The sequence below is a fragment of the Mesocricetus auratus genome, unplaced genomic scaffold (genome assembly GCF_017639785.1).
Source record: "Mesocricetus auratus isolate SY011 unplaced genomic scaffold, BCM_Maur_2.0 Super-Scaffold_100053, whole genome shotgun sequence".
NCBI lineage: Eukaryota > Metazoa > Chordata > Mammalia > Rodentia > Cricetidae > Mesocricetus > Mesocricetus auratus.
Window position 1 is genome coordinate 625,001 of NW_024429230.1, and position 20,838 is coordinate 645,838.

Genomic DNA, 20,838 nt, shown 5'->3' on the forward strand with positions numbered 1-20,838 from the left:
GAAATGAAAGCAGGAACAGTATGCTCTTTCTACAGAATATAAAAGATTATAAGGGAATCCATGAATGCCTCACACCAAGAAAGTGGGGAGCCTATAAGAAATGGATGAATTCCTACTTAAGGTCTTGACTCAATCATGAGAAAGCCGAATATTATCAGACCTGTAACTATAAAGGATATTCAATTAGTAATCAAAAACCTCTACTAGCAGAGCACAGTGCCTCTTGTAATTCTAGCCCTGAGGAGGCTGAGGCCATAAGCTAAAATAAATCCTCTTACATTGATTTTTCTCAGGTATCTTTGTCACGATAATGAAAAAACTGACTAACCAAATACAACCACACATTGAAAGGGTTATAATACTACAATCCAATGGGATCTTTTTTCTTAGATTACAAAGATGGTTCAACATACAAAAAAAAAAATCAGTAAATATGGGGCTGGAGAGATGGCTCAGTGGTTAAGAGCCCTGGCGGACCCGGGTACAATTTCTAGCATTTACGTGGTGGCTCACAATCCTTTATATCTCCAGTTCTAAGGGGTCTGATGTCCTCTTCTGACCTCTGAGGGCCCTGTATGACATGGTGCACAGACTTACACGCAGGGGAACACCCATACACACAAACAAGAATTCACAGACTTACACGCAGGGGAACACCCATACACACAAACAAGAATTCACGGACTTACACGCAGGGGAACACCCATACACACAAACAAGAATTCACGGACTTACACGCAGGGGAACACCCATACACACAAACAAGAATTCACAGACTTACACGCAGGGGAACACCCATACACACAAACAAGAATTCACAGACTTACACGCAGGGGAACACCCATACACACAAACAAGAATTCAGACTTACACGCAGGGGAACACCCATACACACAAACAAGAATTCACAGACTTACACGCAGGGGAACACCCATACACACAAACAAGAATTCACAGACTTACACGCAGGGGAACACCCATACACACAAACAAGAATTCACAGACTTACACGCAGGGGAACACCCATACACACAAACAAGAACTTAAGAAATCAATCAATGCAATGCACCACATTAACAGAGTGAACGTCAAACATATGCAACACGGGTACTACCAGAGCAATCACAGCAAAACCAGGTGAGGTGAACACTCAACTCTCCCGCTCACTCCAAACCACCCGGATCTGCCAGTTAGACTAGAGCACGGTTGTTTTTATTTTATTACTTTTTACTATTTATATTATTATCATGATTAGAGTATGACTTCTATTTACATTACATGTCAGACTTCAACTGAAACCTCCCCCCTGCAGCAACAGGAAAATGAAGGAGGTTAAGCCAGGAGGTGACACGATCCAATCTGTGTTGTACGAAGGTACTGCCAATAGTGTGAGGAGCTCAAGAGACTGGAGCTGGAGAGGTAAGTTGGGCCCTGTAGTTTCCCGGATGAAAGAATAAAGAGCAGCCTCCCTGAGATCAAACAGATGCAGAAAGGGATATTCTGGCAGTGCTCACACTACACTGAAGATAGCAGTGACGAGCATAATTTGAAATACTCACTAGCTTGGTCAACTAGTCAGCAGTGCCATTAGATGAGTGAGAAAATACAGAGTAAACATGGTTTCCTAAAAGTTAAAAGGTTGCTTTTGTTGTAAAACTGGGTCTCACTCTGTGGCCTGGGCTGGTCTCAAATGGGTGCCTCTTCTGCCTTAGCCTGCAGAGTGTCAAGCTCACAGCTAAAAGGTTGGTTTTAGATGTGGCATACTAATTTGCTAGTCTCCCTGTCAATAAACATCATATGAATTCTGGGGCTGGAGAGATGGCTCAGAGGTTAAGAGCACTGACTGCTCTTCCAGAGGTCTTGAGTTCAATTCCCAGCAACCACATGGTGGCTCACACCATCTACAATTCAATCTGGTGTATATGTAATAAATAAATAAATCTTTTAAAAAATCGTATGAATTCTAGAAAATAAGAGTTCAATAAAATTAGAGTTGGAAGCCAGGCGGTGGTGGCGCACGCCTTTAATCCCAGCACTCGGAGGCAGAGGCAGGCAGATCTCTGTGAGTTCGAGGCTGGGCTGGACCGATAGCCTCCAAAACAATACAGAGAAACCCTGTCTCGAAAAACCAAAAAAAAAAAAAAAAAAAAAAAATTAGAGTTGGAGAAGTAGCTCAGTAGTAGGCCAGTTGCTTAGCAATGCACAAGGCCCCAAGTTCAATGCCCAGTGCTGTAAAAAGCAAAGGAGAAACTTAGCAGTTACTAGCAAAATACAACAGATTAGCACTAAACTATGAGCCAGCAAAAGATACCAAGCTCCTTATCCTAAATAGGCCCTACATAAGCCACTGTGTAGATACCAACTGGGCCAGTTACCTATTAGTCATGTTCATAGAGTTAGAAGAAATGACAGAGCAGATTACTGTATTTTGCTAGAGTTGGTTGAAATCACCGATGACACATGTAAGCAGTAAAGGATATTCAAAATGCTTCCGGATGGCAACTGACCGTGACAAAACCCATTTCATTATCTTTGTTAGACAGATAAAGTCACTCTTGATTCTCAGCAAAACAACTATATAAAACAAAGAAACCCACTAAAGACATCAAGATAAGCCCTGAGTAATAAAAAGGAACCATGATTGAAGAAACAGGGTAAGCTGGGCCTGAGCACAGCATTGCAATTAAAGTTCAGAGCAATAACCACAATCCCCACATTCTGATCTATATGGCACATATTTAACTTTAGGGCCTTAAATTGATACAGGCAAACATCACTGCTTTAAAGGTTGTGGATGTAACTCTCTCTTAGACAACACTAATAAGCGGGTTACTTTACCTTTTGCAGGTTTATATTTGAGATTGAAAGGCTGATTCTGCCAGATATAAGGGACCAGTATAGGTGCAAACTGGGTCATTATTCTTTCAATGTACTTCTGAAGAATCTCCTTGGGTTCATCTGTGTCTCTTGCTTTATCTGGTATTAGGAACAGGTGGTACTCCACAGCATCTTCTACCATTGCAAGCTTCATATTGCCCTCCATTCTTTGAAAATGACATTCAAAGCTTCAGCGACATAAGCCACACAGGAGAAGAAACAACAGCATTCCCAAAACTCTTCTAGGTGACTGCATTATTTCCCAAACTTTGAAACCCTACCATCATCACACACCACTTGACTATCACTCTCTGAATGACATTAAAAACATGTCCCTTATACTTACGTTAAATGGAAACCTTAATGTTATAGAGTGAATGGAGATCCAACAACGCACCTTCCAATTACCAAGTAAGTGTGCAAGAATAAAAATTAAAACTGCTAAGTGCAATGGATGTGTGTGTGGTCTCAGTCGAGAGACTAAGGCAAGAGGATCACTTGGGTCCAGGAGTTCAAGGTTGGCCTGGGAAACATAGCAAGGCCCTGTCTCACAAACAAATGAAGTATTTTGCCCTTAAATTAGTAGCAGTGTGTGTAGCACAGTTTGAAAACATACATTAGGGGCTGGAGAGATGGTTCAGAGGTTAAGAGCACTGATTGCTCTTCTAGTGGTCCTGAGTTCAATTCCCAGCAACCACATGGTGACTCACAACAGTCTATAATGACACCTGGTGCCCTCTTCTGACCTGCAGGCAGAACAGTGTGTACATAATAAATAAATCTTAAAAAAAAAAGAGAACATTACATTAATCCACCATTTTCTCTCAAAACGTCCAATTGTGCTTCTATTGCATACTTTGGACACTTTTCTTTCTTGAGTTTTCTCGTTAATTGTTACACTCCATCTCTAAAGCACCTTGTTACTTTAAAACTGTTATCAAATGCGTTAAAAGGCAGTGTTTCGCCGGGCGGTGGAGGCGTAAGCCTTTAATCCTAGCGCTCGGGAGGCAAAGGCAGGTGGATTTCTGGAGTTCGAGGTCAGACTGGTCCATAGAGCTACTTCCAGGACAGCCAGACCCACACAGAGAAACCCTGTCTCTAAAAACAAAGCAAACAAACAAAACAGCAATGTCCCTTGCTTTACAGAATTTAAGTCTACAGGAGATTTGAAAGCACAAAAATCTGTGTTACCATTTCGTCCCAAAATAATTTGCCATAGTTCCAGATGCCCACCTAACGCTGCGATTTGATTTTTAAGCTCACTTTGCTTTGCAAAGGACCAATGCGGAACCCGCGTCTTCCACGCAACTACCCACACATCAGCGTAAATTAGAATCATGCTGCCTTTCAGCCCGGAGGGTCAGGCAAAGGTTCTACCCCCTCCCCCCCCAGCCCAAGCCGAACTCCCCGCGCAGCACTTCCAGAGTCAGAATTGAACTTGAGATCACTCGGGCTAAGGATTCGTAACACAAACGGCAAACCTGAGAGCACAGAAAGCGGCGACCGAGAGCCGGAGCCTGGCGCGGTCTAGTCGTCTTTCGTCCCTCTAGACGCCCCTCGTCCGCCGGAATCAGGTCCAGCCATTCCTTTCACGGCTAGAGGCCCTCTCGTGAGCCTCTGCTCCGGCACCTTTCCTGGGCCGCCTCTTCACCACTGCGGCTCTTGGTCAGAAGAGAACAGCAACCGCCCAAGCCCAGCCGGTCCTCCCTGCCAGGGCCACCACTCCGCCTGGACCCCCGGGAGCCGTGAGTCTGGGAACCTTGGACGTAGTCACTAATGCGCATCGGAGCCAGTTTCTGGACGAGGCGGTCTTCCTCCGTCACTTCCTCTCAGGAGAGGAAGGAGGCAGGTCGGAAGACTATAGAGTGGGAACTCTGGGAGGTGGCGGTCCGGAGTCTAGGCGACGGGGCGAGACGGGGAGAGACGGGGCCGGTAGGTGGCAGGAGGGGGCCGGGCCGGAGCCGGCGGGAGGGCCAGGCCCCGAAGCCCCCTCCCTGGCTAGCCCGCCCCGGCCGCGGAGGAGAAAACGGAGGATGATCTCCAGATACACTCGGAAGGCCGTGCCGCAGAGCGTGGAGCTGTGAGTGGACCGCTCTGCTCGCCCAGCCTGGGCCGCGGGAGCTCTAGAGACCCTCCTTGATAGTCTCTCCTCCCCTCCCCGGGGCTCGGGAGAGGAGCTAGTCCGCCGGGTTCTCCCCTCCCAGCCCTGGCGGAAGCTGTCTCTTGTCCCTGGGCCACCCGCTGATGGTGTGCCGTCCCTGCTACCCTGAGACTCTTTTGGCCTGTTACTGCATGCATTGAGGAAGTGGACCTCCAGAAGCCCTTACTGTTCCCACAGTGCTTCTGGCCCCTACGGAAGACAGTAGCCGAATGCTGGAATAAAGTTGAACGTGTCTAGTTCCAAACACTGTGCAAAGCTGTTTGCTTGAATGCATTAGCAAAGCTAGGAGACCGACTTTGCACATCCTACGGATAAAGATCACAGGTCTAAAGGTTGTATCTAGAAGATTTAGATGGTGCAGCCGAGAAGTACAAACCAAGTATCAATCCAGTCCGAAAGCCTGTTGTCAATACTTTGCACACCCCTGGCAAATAAGAATCAGTTTTGTTTGTGGACTGAAAAGCAAACACTTGTAGCCAAAAGACCTGCTTTGTACCCTTAGTTAAGTGCTGTAATGTGCTGGGCGTCGGTGGCACACACCTTTAATCCCAGCACTCGGGAAGTAGAGGCAGGCAGATCTCTGTGAGCTCGAGGCCAGCCTGGTCTACAGAGAGAGTTCCAGGACGGCCTCCAAAACAATACAGAGAAACCCTGTCTCGAAAAAAACAAACAAAAAAGTGCTGTAATGTGGCAGATAATGATAATGCCTTACATTTCTGGCATGTGGCAATTTCGAAGGAACCTTCAGGTTTTTGAGCCTTTCAGCAGTTCTGAAAGATGGCTATAACTAGCTTCTGTTTCTCAGATGAAATTAGTAAGGTTCCACACCTTAAGCCATTAGAGTCTGAACTTTAAAAAGCCAAGCCCAGTTGTTCCCTATCACTAAACTTATTTCAGCCGTCATACACTTACTAAACTGTAGCTGTGCATGCCAATACATTCATTTAAAGCCACATCTGAGATCCTGGACGGGCACTTTTATTGCTGTGTAGCTTTTTGACAAATTACTAAATCTCACCCTTTCTGTCTATATATACAAGCATACCTAAAATGATGGCACAGGGCTGACAGCTTCAAGGATTGAGGGGTCCGAAGAGTTGGCATGCTAATCACTCAGTTGACTTTTCTATCTGAGGGGAGTAAAACTTAGTTCTCTGGAGCAGGCAAGGTGGGCAAAACTCAACTCTCTGGGGCTGGCAAAAAAGAGAAACACACACACAACTCCAACATGTCAAGATCTCACCTAGGGTGCTGCTGAATGGCAAGCCTTCAGCAGGTCAGAGAAACTGAAAAGGAGATACAGAACAGGCAAACTACTGGACAGACAGACACATGAGGACTTTCCTGAGGGCCAAAGCTTAGTTCTTCATTTTATTATTTTTATTGTTGCTTATTCTACTCTATTCTCTTTCTGTTCTGTTCTACCCTGATGTTTCCCTTCTGTCTATTCTTAATTTTTCCTTCTAACTAGCTTTACATTTTCCCTTACAGCTTGTATATCCCTGCAAAAGTCTTTCAAGTAGTATAAAAATTACAATGTGGTTACAGTCTGCGTTTTGAGTGAATGATTACAATGAATACAAGTAAACAATAATATGTTTTCCATATCCCTTACATAATTAAACACTTTATGTATTACAGCTGAAAAACAAGTTGTCCCCAAGACTCCACATACTTTCGTACCCAAGCAACCTGTTATAGATTAGCAGAGTATAAGCAAGCACGGTATTTTTCTCAGCTATTTCTTTTGCTGGTAGGCTTCATCTTGTGGTTACAAAGAAAGGATCAATCACTTTATTATTTATCTCAAAAGGTAATCTTATAAAAAATCTTAAAATAATCACAAATCTAAACTTCTGTATATGAAAAACAATCAGTCAGCTCTACTTTGAATCCTAAGGGTGCTTACCCACTCATCAACAGTTTTTATATGAGGAAGCTGAGGGCAGAGATGGGTACAAGGAATTAAATTCATCATCACCCTTGATCACCAACCCATCCTAGCAAGAAAGGTACATCAGCCCGCAATAGCCAGGTTGCCACTGTTCCTATTCCTGACCTCAACGAGGTTCAACTATTAAAAGTGTGTCTTTATAAACTAAATTGTTCCCCAAGATTTTCTACCTCAAAACCATTAACAAAAACTTTACTAACAATTCTGCATGTCTAAATTCTCTCTAAGGGTGGTGGTTGAATCATTAATCTGTTCCAACAGCAATGCCTGGAAAAAGTCAATCACTATTATTGTAGGAATCAGTAACACTGCCCAGTGAGGGCTAGAAACCTCCTGAACCTGAAGATTATGAGGGATGTGGTGACCGTGAAGGCAACACTCAGAGCCACACCCACTAACAACATGAGGTCCTTAGGACACATAGTCCTTGGGTCTGCCTCTCCAAGGCTCACTCAGGCATGGCTTGTCAACCGCCCAGCCGTGTTCCCTGAGTCCCCACGCTGCCTGTTGGTCCCCTGGCGTGGCCCCCAACAGTAGGTCCTCAATAAGTGGTAACACTCTCTTGACTTGGTACAAGAGCCACACAGAGAAAAGAACTCCCTTGTTTTTTATCAGCATGCTGTCAACTAAGGAATATGTTATCTAGACAACAGCAAATTAGGCAATAAGCCCACTAGGGAATAAGACTAAACAACAGTCATTTCCCCAAAGAGAAACGGGTTTGACTTAAAATCTGCTTTAATTCTTTAATTTTTAAAATTCCATTTAGTGTATGATGTGTGTGTGTGCGCACTTGCACAGAAGCACACGTATGGAGGTCAGAAGACAGCTCACAAGAGTCCTTCCATTTCGGGAGCCTTGGGGGTGGAACTCAGGTGATGAGGCTTCGTGGCAGGGACCTCTCCCCACCAAGCCGTCTCTTCAGCCCCAAGTTTGTTTTATAGTTAATTCTAACCAGAGAAGTTAAAAATAGGCTTTGTATGGAAATGTAGGCATTTTCTGAGCTGAAATTACTGAACTTGTGTAGTTACACTCCTCATTCTCGATGCCATTTTAATAGTTCCTAATAGTAACCTTTCCAGAAGGGAATCAGATGGAGTGAACAACCAGGACTAGATGCATGTAAATGAAAACGGGTTTTTACTTTAGATGTTATAGTGGTAATCCATTTGGCAGTAGTACCCTTTTCTAACGGTTACTGATTGTAGGTGTTTCGTTCTGCACAAGTACACAGATGACGACCTCCCATCCTCACCCCGTTTCGGTGCTGGAAACTGAACTTAGAGCCTCACATGCGCTAGGAAGCTCTGTTGCTGAGCTGCATCCCCAGCCTCAGCTTGCCTTTTTAAATGAAAAATTCAAGACAAACATATAAGCCAGCTGGGATGGCTTGCTTTTTTTTAATGTGACCACCTGAAAATGTAAATGACATTCACAGTGGCTTTTGTCATATTTCCATTGGACAATGCTCCTCTAGAATCTATTTTCTGCTGGACTTGTCCACTGAAGAAAGTGGACTATGTCAGCTATTATGTCTTCCAGAACTAATTATCTACAGCAGGCATCAGTTCCCCACAAAAGTCCCTAGTCAAGTGCATTCAGAAGACATGGTAGGTTGGGTGGAGTTCTACAAGTTTCTTTAATGTGAAAATGCACTTCATGAATCTCCGTACATGTGTTTCACTTAAAGCATGGGATTAAAGACTGCTTGGAATATGACTAGTAAGTGATGAGGTCAGGGTTCAAATCTAAGTAGTCTGGCTCCGGAGCTTCTCAGGGGAAATGAGTAGTTGGAGATTTTAATGAATTGTAGCATATTTGTACATAAAGCTAAGACTCAGTAGAATGTGCACTTTAATTTTCTCTCTCTAATGGTGGACATTTTAAAAAAGTATATTGGGGGGCTGGAGACCTGGCTCAGAAGTACTTACTGTTCTTGAAGAGAACCTGAGTTTAGTTCCCAGCACCCATATTAGGGGGCTCACAGTTGCCTGTAACTCAAGTTCCAGGAGATCCAACACCCTGCGGGCACCACGTGCACACAGACTCAGACAGGCACAAACATAATTTTTCTTTTAAGTGTTTTTATTAGGGGCTGACAAGGTGGCTCAGCATGTAAAAGCACTTGCTACCAAGGCTGGTAACAGTTCAGTTCCTGGTGGAAGGAAAGAGCCAACTCTTGCAAGTTGGTCTCACGCTTCACGTGCACATACACACAGAGAATAAGAAATAATTGTGAGCCTGTGACTTTACAGGGCTTATGAACTATAAAGCGAGGACTGTTCTGTCTTCACAGGAAAGGAATAACAAAGCATGCGCTCAACCATCATCCCCTTCCAGAGCAACTGGATGACATTTCCTCTACCAATGACAGCCACGAAAAAGATACCAGTTCTCAAAGGTACGGAAACAACGCATGCTTGCTCATTGCACTTGCTAAGGGCAAGGGTGTTCATTAGGACCACGCCTGTGCCAGTGAAACAAGAGAAGACATTTTATCTCTGCGAGAGCCGGAGACTAGAGCTCAGTTTTGCAGAGTCAGCCTCTGTGTGTGTGTGTGTGTGTGTGTGTGTGTGTGTGTGTGTGTGTGTGTGTGTGTGTGTGTGTGAGATTCTGGAACAGCTATTGAAAACAATATCACACCAATGTGAAATTTAGGTTTTTATTTACGTATGTGTGAGTTTGTGCAGATGATTGCAGGTGCCAGCAGAGGCTGAAGGGCAGGTCCCCCTGTGAACTCCCTGACATGGCTGCTGAGAACTGAACTTGGCTCCTCTGGGAAAGCAGTACACACTCTTAACTTTAGAGACATCTCTCCAGCCTGCCAGAAGTCATATGTAGTTGTTAAGTAATTAGATTCAAAAGGGATCAGGGATTTGATTTTAATTCTATTCCTGCCATTTATTAGCTGAGTAACATTGGACAAATGAGTTAATGGATAGTGAAATAGAAAAACAACAACCAGAAGTTGGTTCTTTGGAAATCAGTCAGTAAAACTGGCAAATCTTTAAGTTGATTTGACCAAGAAAAAAAATACATCAACAAGACATTATCAACATCTCTTTTTTATTTATTTATTTATTATGTATACAGTGTTCTTCCTGCATGTGTGCCTGCAGGTCAGAAGAGGTCACCAGGTCTCATTACAGATGGTTGCGAGCCACCATATGGTTGCTGGGAATTGAACTCAGGACCTCTGGAAGAGCAGCGAGTGCTCTTAACCTCTGAGCCATCTCTCCAGCCATATCAACATCTCTTACATGGTCTTATAAATTATATAAAGTGTGTAAAACTTGATACAATGTTTATCATATGTGAATACTGAGTAAATGATAATTGCAGTTCCTAAGGAAGAGTTAGAAGACCAGCTTTAAAGAGGTTTCTGAAGGATAATGTGCTGTTATAGAAAAAAAATATATAAAGTCAAAATCTAGTTTCAAACCTGGAAATAAAAGAGATTCCTTGAGTTTTAAAGAGACTTCATTAGACCTGCATCAACAGGTTTCAGTAGCAAGGGCTAAAGGAGGTGGGTGTTTGTGAATGTGCTTGAGAAATTACAGGCGCTAAGGAGTTCAGACACTCTGTTACCGTATCTGAAGTATCTCCAGTGGTGAAGAACACAGGTTCAGGTGGATACTAACTCATGAACTGGCTGCCATTCAGCACACCGCCGTCAGTTCTGTACAGATTGTCTATACAGATCGGTGGGTTTTCACAGTGCTTGAATGTTTGCCTTTACAGATATATTGTTACATATTTGCCACCTGATTAGGTGCCAAGGAAACATGAGAATAATCTCTTTTTCTCTCTTTCTCTCAAATTAATCGTTTAGTGAGTCTGACATCACCCAAGAATCACCTTTTACATCAACCGACACCGGGAATTCGCATTCTGCTTTTCCAAGCTATGCAGGCACAGGGGTCTCTACAGAAGGCAGCTCTGACTTCTCTTGGGGATATGGTGTGAGTTGTCTGCTAATTATTCTGCTGCAGTCTAGTAAAAAACTCTGTTGGAACTGAGGAATGCCGTTCCTTCACTCTTCAAACTGTGTGTTCAGGCGTGTGAGCGCACACTGGTGATCATGCCTGTGGGTGGTATGATATGTATGTAGGCGTGTGAGCGCACACTGGTGAACATGCCTGTGTGTGGTATGATATGTAGGAGTGCACTTGCCTTATTGCCTTGCACTGTGTGTGTGTGTGTGTGTGTGTGTGTGTGTGTATGTGTAGGAGTGTGCTTGCCTTGTTGCTTTGTACTCATGTGTGAAGGCCAGAGGTCAACAGGTGTTTTCCTTGGTCACTTTTTGCCTTGTTTCCTTATTTGTTTATTTATTGGGTTTTTGGGATTAGGTATTTTTGTATGATTCTGGCTGTCCTGGGATTCATTATGTAGACCAGGCTAGCCTCAAACTCACAGAAATCTATCTGCGTCTGCCTCTCCAGGACTGAGATTAAAGCCATGTACTTTCATGCCCAGCTACTTTATTTATTGTTTTGAGACAAGATCCCAACTGGGTGGTGGTGGCGCTCACCTTTAATCCCAGCACTCATGAGGCAAAGGCAGGAGGATCTCTGAGTTTGAGGCCAACCAGGTCTATAGAGTGAGTTCCAGGACAACCAGAGCTGTTACACAGAGAAACCCTGTCTCAAAAAACAAAACAACAACAAAAAAATACACACAGAAAAATGTAGTTAGCTGCTCTCTTTACAGAGACACTTAATTGTTTACGTGTATTATTACCAATAATCACTTTCCAGTAGGTTTTTATGTATGTATGTTTTCCTTGGTTAATATGTATGTGCATACTGTTTTGCAGTCTACTTTTGTCATTTACCGTTGTTAGCGGTAATGTTTATTATTACCTTCACATCTGTCAACTAGAATAGTACATATAATAGTCTTGGTGTTAGCCTATCATACTGAGAGCTTCTCCGTATTTAATATTTGGATTTTCAGGTTCTATTAGTTTCTTCAAGGAATATTTTGAGCATGTCTGTCTGTTGCTGTAGCTATGGAGTGAGACTTACATAGTCCAGGAGTCTAATGAGGAGACTGACAAGGATGTGAAGTACAGAGTGGCAAAGTTCTCTAGCAGGGTGCTGACGCAGGGTGTCATAAGGGCGTTTACTTGGGACGATGGCATTATCTGCACAGTAAGTAGATGGAGATTGAAGGACTGAAGAGGTAATCGTGGGAAGAAGGAGAAAAAGAACTTCTCAGATAGCTGATGGCAGCATACGCAAGAGTCCCAAAGGCGGGCCTGGCAAGGCGGCTCAGTTGTCAGTGTCATCAGGACCAGAGTATGAGTCCAGCATCCGTGTAAGGATGGGTGCCCCCAAACGCCTGGTGACGTAATCCGTTGCCTTATTGGAGGGTCCAGTGAGCTGAGTACACAGTCCCGTTACCCTGAGCCGTGATCATATCTTTAGGTTCAGAAAGATGCATACATGTTTCCGTCACCTGCTTTCCTTTTGGTGCTTAGTGTACAGTGAATTTTTAGAATTCATTTTTAAATCACTTAAAAATGTATTTCTGGCCAGATGTGGTGGCGCATACCTTTAATCCCAGCACTTGGGAGGCAGAGGCAAGTGGATTTCTGTGAGTTTGAGGCCAACCTGGTTTATAAATCGAGTTCTAGGACAGCTAGGGCTGTTATATAGGGCTGTCTCGAAAAAAAAATAAACCAACAAATAAAATGTATTTCTGTAAGTTGTCCTTATTAAAAAAAGAAAAAAACAGAAGCATCTGAAAATTCCTTGAGATGTGAAAGCTCCCTAATTTACCTTTCCTTTTATATAAACACAGTGTCTCAAATGAACTCTAAAACAAAGCAAACCATGATTGTTTTTATCTTTTATTCTTCGGTGCCTGAGATTAAAATATTCCCTCTGATCTTGTGTGTGTGTGTGTGTGTGTGTGTGTATGTGTGTGTGTGTGTGTGTTTCTGTGTCTATGTTGGGGGCGCAAATACCATGGCATGAATATAGAAGTCAGAAGACAACTTGTGGGGAGTTATGGAGATGACTCAGTGGTTAAGAGCACTGACTGCTTTTCCAGAGGATCCAGGTTCAATTCCCGGCACCCACACGGCAGCTCACAACTGTCTACAGCTCCAGCTCTGGGGTATCTGGCACCTTCACACAGACACACATGCAGGAAAACAGCACACAAAAATGAGCAAATCCGCTGGGCAGTGGTGGCGCACACCTTTAATCCCAGCACAGGAGGCAGAGGCAGGTGAAGTTCTCTGAATTTTAGGGCAACCTGGTCTACAAAGAGAGTTCCAGGACAGTCATGGCTACACAGGGAGGTCCTGTCTTTAAAAACCAAAAATAAAAAAATAAATATTAAAAAAAAAAGACAGCTTGTGGATGCCAGTTTCTCCTTCCACCCGTGAGTCCTGGGGCTTGAACTTAGCAAGTGTCTTTACCCACTTAGCCAACTTGCTGTCCTGAAATATGTTTATTACAGCATTATTAAGAACAGCCTAAAATGGATAGAAAACTCAGAGTTATCCACTGGTGCTCATTTTCCAGGGCGCTATGCAAATTTTTAAAAATGAAAATTTTATTATAAAGAACTTGCCAAAGAAAGTTAGACACCAAAATTAATCTAATACAAAGTCTATATATCTCAGTGACTCAAGTGCGCAAAAATATATCTGATAGTAAAAATGTAAAAATCAAATGTAAAATGCCACAGGTTCAGAATCGCTAATCTGAATGTACAGAATACATTCTTTGTGTGTGTGTGTGTGTGTGTACGCGTGTGTGCATTGGTGTTTTGCCTGTGTGTATGTCTGTGTGGGGATGCAGCAACTAGACTCCCCTGGAACTGGAGTTACAGACAGTTGTGAACTGCCGTGTGGGTGCTGGGAATTGAACCCAGGTACTCTAGAAAAGCAGTCAGTGCTCTTAACTACTGAGCCATCTCTCAAGCCCCTAGAATACATTCTTAATAGCTCATCTATATGTTTGGGGGGCGGTTTTGTTTCTAGGAACTCGATCAAAATGCCACTGAGAAGGTGCAGGCAATGTTCACAGCCATCGACGAGCTCCTGTACGAGCAGAAGCTGAGTGTGAACACACAGAGTCTGCAGAGAGAGTGTCAGCAGTGGGCGTCGAGCTTCCCTCACCTCAGGTACCAGGGAGCCTGACTGCCGTGGGAACTGTGGGCGTCTCACATCTTGAATTCTGAACCTTTATGAGCTTTGGATTTTTTTTTTCTTTTTTGAGATAGGGTCTCACTATGAAACCCTGGCTGGCCAGGAACTCACTCTGTAGACCAGACTGGCCTTGACTCAACAGGGATACAGCTGTCTCTGTCTCCAGAGTGCTGGGACCTAAAGGCCCACCTGGCCAGAGTATTTTTTTCCCCTTTCCATTAATGGACATATTTTGATGAAATAATCTAAAGCCATGTGTATAAAGCCTCAGCTGAAAGAAAACTCAGGTTAGTAGAAGTTTTTGGACTTATCCTAATCACTAACATTCCAACATATTCTAATTAAGCACACTTTTTTTTTTTTTTGAGACAAGGCCTCGCTATGTAGATTAGGCTGGTCTTGAACTCATTTATCTGCCTGCCTCTGTCTCCTTGGTGTATGCACCACCATACCCATCTAGCAGTAAAACTTTAAAATGTGCCTGTGTATGTGTAAGATGAGGTCTCAGCCCAGGTTGGCCTTGAACTTTCTCTTTTTTTAAACATTTTTTCCTGGCTGGACTTGGTGGTGCACACCTTTAATGCCAGCACTCAGAGGCAGGGACAGGTAGATCTCTATGAGTTTGAGGCTAGCCTGGTCTGCATAGTAAGTTCCAAGACAGCCAGAACTGCTTAGTGAGACCTTGTCTCAAAAACTTTTTTTTCTTCCTACATATTATGAGTGTTTCATCAACATGCGTTTATATGTACTGCGCATATACCTGGTGCCCATGGATGCCAGAGCTCCTGGAACTGGAGTTACAAACAATTGTGAACTACCATGTAGATGTTGGAAACTGAACCTGGTCCTCTGCAGGAGCAGAGAGTGCTTTTAGCCCCTGAGCAGCCTCCTACCGCAGGCGGATGCATGTGAACTGATGATCTTGAACTTCTGGTCCTCCCCTCCCCTCCATCTCCCAGGGCCTGGGATTGCAGACAGGAGCCATCATGTCACAAGCTGAGTAAAGTATCTCTATATCAGTAACAGTTTCTGAGTGTCAGGGCATTTCAGAAAACCCTTCTTTTGAACAAAATGATCAGAGAATGTTTTTTATACCATTGTCTACAAGTAATTATCATGTGTACTTGAAAGGACAAACATACTATTCCCTGAGAAACCACAATAGTCCACTACTGCATATACTTAAATTTCTGTTTAATGTTATTAAGAATATGAGTCATATGCTGGGTGGTGGTGGTGATGCACCCCTTTAATCCCAGCACTTGGGGGGCCAAGGCAGGTGGATCTCTGTGAGTTCGAGGTCAGCCTGGTGTACAGAACAAGTTCTAGGACAGCCTCCAAAGCTATAAAGAAACTCTGTCTCAAAAAAAAAAAAAAAAAAGATTCATGGGCTAGAGAGGTGGCTCACTGATTAAGAGTACTAACTGCTTGGCCCGGGGTTTAATTCCCAGCACCCATGTAGCAGCTCATAACTATTTATAACTCCAGTTCTAGGGGATCCAACACCCTCACACAGGCATACACACAAGCAAAATACCAATGCACATTAAATAACTAAGTAAATCATTTTAAAGGAAAGGACATGACCTATAGTTTTCATTAATGTGGCTGGGCCTTCGTCCTCTGTAGGGGATAGGGGGGAGTGTCGTGTGTGCTGACCAGTGAACCCAGCACCATGTCATGCTGGGCAAGTGTTCTACCACTGAGCCACATCCCTAGCTGCCCTTGGATTATCCTTTAATTGGTAATAGCTTTATCTTTTCCATGTGTATTCTACTAAAGGGGAATATAGCTGAGTAAGAACTCACTCTGGAGTCATTCTTAGTATCTGGCTGAATGTGTAGGGTTTCTGTGTTGCGCTGTCAGATCTGCAGCTGACATGCTCAGAGTTTGCTGTCTGTTCTTGGTTGGAAGGATTCTAGGTAGGCAGATGATCACTCCAAGTGAAGGCTACAGACTGTACCCTAGATCGCCTTCTGCTGTGTCGGCTTCACACGACGCAACTCTGTCTCAGGAGAGAGACTCTACCATGTAAGTATGCTGTGACATGGGCATGCACGTCAGTCTGCTGGTGCAGGGACGGCTCCTGTGGGGTGGTGGCACAGAAGAGCAGGCAGGGCCTCGGCCCTGATTTTGTCACTTTCTGTTCTGAGACACACCAGGAAGTGTGTCCTGAATAAAAGAGTGGCGTGCCAGGTCACCGTACGGTAAGGGCTATCAGCCACTGAGAGTCTGTGCAGAAATGCTAACAGTTTGCCACACTGCATTAAAAGAGGCTTCCAGTAATTATAATTATGTAATTATAAGCTGGCCCTGCCCTCAGCTCTGTTTCTCTATCACTTCCTTGCCTCTCATTCAGCAGTCCTCCCAGGTCAGCTGTCTTCCATGTCGTAATGCATTAAATGGGGCCGGCCTCCTCTGTCCTGGACGGGCTCTGACTGGGAGGAAGCCATGCAGAAGCAGTTCAGTGATTATTTGTGTGTCTGACTGAGACCTAGCACAGTGCCTGAGACACCGTTAACATTCCTCAGCTTCCTTCCTTTTTAATCTAAATGAGAACATATTTACATGAGGAAAGTACACAAAAAAAAGCAGACTAATATATACATTCAGATTGTGGTTTCAAACAAGGTTGTCATTCAACACAAGTGGTATTGTGCAGGCGAAAATGGGAGTCCAGGAAGCTAAGGCATCAGAAGATGGTGTCAAGCTACAGAAGCGTGCCAAAAACCAGAACACGCCAAAAGCTGAGCTTACAGAGCAAGTTCTTCTGCTTTGAGCTAATCTTAGGGTTGTGTCTGGGCGAGGTGTAACTATGTAGCCCTGGCTAGCCTGGAACTCACTGTGTAGACCAGGATAGCCTCAAACTCACAGAGATTCCCTGCCTCTGCCTCCTGAGTGCTGGGATTAAAGGCATATCCCACTACATCCATCTATATTTATCTTAGATACATATTTCAACAGATGCTTGTGGGAACAATGCTATTGGGAAACTAGATTCCACCTCCTAATTAAGGAAGTCAGCCCCTACCATGGTATACATAAACAACAGCCATACATACAGTGAAACACAGGATGCCTCCAGGACACAAGGTTTACAGTGATTTCTAGGATGTGATGTCATAGGCAGTAGCAAAAAATAGCCAGATTCCTGTGTACTGATAACTGAAAGGATGAGAGAATGTGCACTGTAGTGTAGTGTTCACAAATCATATGTCTAATAATATGTCTAGACGGTAAGGAATTTCTACAGCTCAAGAATGAAAATGGACTGAGGACAAGAGTAGCTGCTTCTCTAATGGTATGTGAATGGCTGTCAGGTGTTACATCAGAAGAGAAATACAGGTCGGAACCAGGCAGTATTACCTAGCATGACCAAGGTACTGAGTGCAATCCCCCAGCACTGCAGGAAAAAAAGAAATGGAAAGACTTAGAATCTCAGTTCAGGAAAGTATTGCCAGGACAAGGAGGGTTTGTTCCAAAAGTTATGCTACTTGCCATGTGAGAGCTGTTTGTATTAATATCATTAATACCTCCTTTTCTTCCCTCTCCAAGATTCGGTATAAGGGGGAAGAAGTTACATTTCTCATCTCCTTATGCTCATAAAGCATCTTCCACCACCAAACCGTCGGGCTTGTCTGCTGTGGAAGGGGAAGAGGTAGACTGTATAATCTTTTCTGAAGGAATCATCGAGGAGTACCTAGCTTTTGACCACACGGATATGTGAGTACTGTCTTTTAAGTTTTCACTATGTTTTGTGTGTCCGCATCTACTGTTTTGAGACTGCACTATTGGTCTGTAACAGTTTGGTGTCTGTTTCCTGTCGCCTCCAGCATGCAGAGCTCATCTCCTGTGGCTTCCCCGCACCAGGCTCCCCTCTCACTTGTGGTTTTGTCTTTTTCTGAGATCAGAGATTTTTAAATGACTGATTTTTCTCTACAGAATTTGATTTTATCCTTTTACAAATTATCACCTGTGGAAACTGAAACTTCAAAGACTAGTTAAAGAGATGTGAAACTTTGCTTATTTAAAATGAACTTTATTGCCTTATTTTTGTTATTATTGTGTTTTTGAGACAGGGTCTCACTGTGTAGCCTTGACTGCCCTCGAATTTACAGAGATCTGCCTCCCATATGCTAGGATTAAAGGTGTGTGCCACTATTCCCATGTAATTCTTACTCAGAGGATACATGCGGTTTATACAATTAGCAATATGTATTTGTATCCACTTCTATTCTGACAGCAGTCATTTCATAGATACTACCTTGAAATAAAATAGGTGAGAATCAGAGTGCCTAAGTAATTTGTCTGAGGTAAAGTTAAAGCCTTATTCACCTGATTCTAAACCCCAGTAGTTTCATCATTTTGCCTGCTACCTTTCTGAAATATAAACTATTATTCTCAGTCTTTAAAAGCTCTAGAAGAATGCCTTTTCCCAACAAGGACACAGCTCTGGGTTAAATCCCTAGCACTAAATAGACTGGGAATGGTGACTGCTGCCTGTAACCCCAGCACTCAGGAGATGGTCAGAGGAGAATCAGGGGTCCCACCCTCAGCTACAGAGAAAGTTTAAGGCAAGCCTGGGTTATGTGAGACCCTGTCTTAAAAATAAACAAATAGGGCTAGGGAGTAGCTCTGTGGATAAAGTGCTTGTATCATAAGCCTAACAAAATGAATTCGGATCCCTAGAGTCCACATAAGCTAAGTGCAGTAGTAGCACGGGTCTCTGTCATTCCAGAATTTCTATAGGGGTCGAGAAGCAGAGACAAGAGAATCTGGAGAAGCTGGTGGTCCACTTAGCATGGTATATATCAGTGAACAAGGAAATTCCGTCTCAAACAAGTTGGGAGGCAGAAAAACAAACATAAAAAAAAAAAAAAAAAGCCGGGTGTTGGTGGTGCACGCCTTTAATCCCAGCACTCGGGAGGCAGAGGCAGGTGGATCTCTGTGAGTTCGAGGCCAGCCTGGTCTACAAAGCGAGTTCCAGGACAGCTTCCAAGACAATACAGAGAAACCCTGTCTCAAAAAACCAAAAAAAAAAAAAACAAAACAAAACAAGTTGGGAGGCAGTGATTGACACTCAAGGTTGTCCTCTAACCTCTGCATGTGTACCATGGTAGGCACACACTCACACAAAGCTAACTAATGGGAATGCACCCTCGTTTAGGAAAGAAAGTTCCAGAACCCTTTGTGGTACCAGCGCATCTGGAGGTACTAGGGTCGTGTTGGGCTGTGTGGTTGGACCTGGTTACTGTGCCATAATCTTCCTGTGGGGTCTCCGGCAGCCACGTTCATGCCTGTGTTCACTATGTGCACACAGCCCTACGGCCAGCGAGCATCAGACTGCTGTATCAGACATCACCGAGTTAGCTCCCTGGTGTAAGGAAAGTTTTATGTGACCTTTGGTTTTCTAGAGACTCCTCTTTCCCTCGCCTTGTCATCTGCTTCTGTCTTGTTTTTTCTCAAATCAGAAGTCCTCCCTTGTGGTCCTCCCTCTTAAGTGTGAAGAATGGGGTTGACTGGGCTGAGTTAATGTGACACAAAAGGCTGGTGTGTGCTCCAGGGCACCTTTCCCTTTCTCTGATGAGAGTAAACCCAAGTGAATTTTCAGGTAATGTAGGCAAGAGTTCAAAGGCAGCCACATTAGAGATACTATCTTCTTGTAAAATGACGCAGTAGTTGGGCCTTTAGGATGTTCCTAACTAAAGCTGGGTCTGCTGGACAGACCTGTAGTCAGTTATTCAGGAGGCTGAGGCAAGGAGAGTCACAAGCTCAAAGCCAGCCTGGGCTACAGAGTGAGATCAGGCCAGCTTATACAACCTGGTTAGACACTGCTTCAAAATAAAAAGGTAAAAGGTGACTGTAACTCCGTGGTAGAACACTTACCAGCACGCAGAAGATCCTGCATGGGCGGAAACTCAAGTACCAGAGGAAAATAATGTTCCTAACTGAAAATATTGAAGGTCACAAAATAAGTGAAAATGTCTGCAGGAAATGAATATATATGATAACTTAAGCAAATGGTGTGTGTACAAGCAGAAAAGCCAGGAAAAGTAACATTCCTAACTTATTCTGCCTATAAAAAGTAAATTTAAGCTTCATATATAAAAATTTGCATATGACAGATCAAATCATGTAGGTATAAAAAACAGACATGGGAGACTTTTAAAAAAAGATTTTTTTTTTTAGACAAGGGCTTACTATATAGCCCAACCTGGCCTGGAACTTGATAGGCAAACAATGCTGGCCTGGATCCTGCTTCTGCATTTAAGTGCTGGAATTAAAGGTGTGTGCCACGTTAGGCCTCAAAAGAATTTTTAAACCCTAATAGAAATCTACTGAGTCATAGAAGAAGTTCTTAAATGATGTTAAATGACATTTCTGCATAGGAAAAAGAAACAAAGTAAAAAAAACTAGGCAAAAATATCTGTACCAAGCAGAGAGGACCCTGGGCTTGGAACCTCTGTGCTAGCTACCTGGGGCTGTCTTGACTGAGTGGGCTAGGGGCCTCAGTCACTATCTGGTACCTGTTCTCTTTAGTCCTGTTTACACTGGACAGACCCCCTTTCTAATGCTCAGCTACATACAGCCTCTGAACTGAGATTTTGGGACTTATTTTTCTGATTATAAAAATAAAAAGTGCCATGCCGTTTTAAAAAAAAAGTATCTGTACCACATTCA

The 20,838-nt window shown here is 43.6% G+C and overlaps 2 protein-coding genes across 14 annotated transcripts in view; one reads left to right on the plus strand and one right to left on the minus strand.

Moving 5' to 3' along the window:
* Ecd (ecdysoneless cell cycle regulator) overlaps positions 1 to 4,643 on the minus strand; it is a 22,879-nt gene extending 18,236 nt beyond the window's left edge. The window contains exons 1-2 of the mRNA XM_040735933.1: positions 4,359 to 4,643; positions 2,839 to 3,044 (exon numbers count right to left, since the gene is read on the minus strand). Coding sequence (XP_040591867.1) covers positions 2,839 to 3,043 — 205 coding nt within the window. The 5' untranslated portion in view covers position 3,044; positions 4,359 to 4,643. The remainder of the gene's footprint in view (positions 1 to 2,838; positions 3,045 to 4,358) is intronic.
* Positions 4,644 to 4,729: 86 nt separating this feature from the next.
* The window catches only part of Fam149b1 (family with sequence similarity 149 member B1), a 40,933-nt gene continuing 24,824 nt past the window's right edge, over positions 4,730 to 20,838 (plus strand). For all 13 annotated transcript variants that reach the window (XM_013123156.3, XM_013123155.3, XM_013123157.3 and 10 more), the window contains exons 1-6: positions 4,730 to 4,957; positions 9,289 to 9,393; positions 10,825 to 10,954; positions 13,990 to 14,132; positions 16,072 to 16,188; positions 17,713 to 17,880. In XM_013123156.3, coding sequence (XP_012978610.1) covers positions 4,911 to 4,957; positions 9,289 to 9,393; positions 10,825 to 10,954; positions 13,990 to 14,132; positions 16,072 to 16,188; positions 17,713 to 17,880 — 710 coding nt within the window. In that variant the 5' untranslated portion in view covers positions 4,730 to 4,910. The remainder of the gene's footprint in view (positions 4,958 to 9,288; positions 9,394 to 10,824; positions 10,955 to 13,989; positions 14,133 to 16,071; positions 16,189 to 17,712; positions 17,881 to 20,838) is intronic.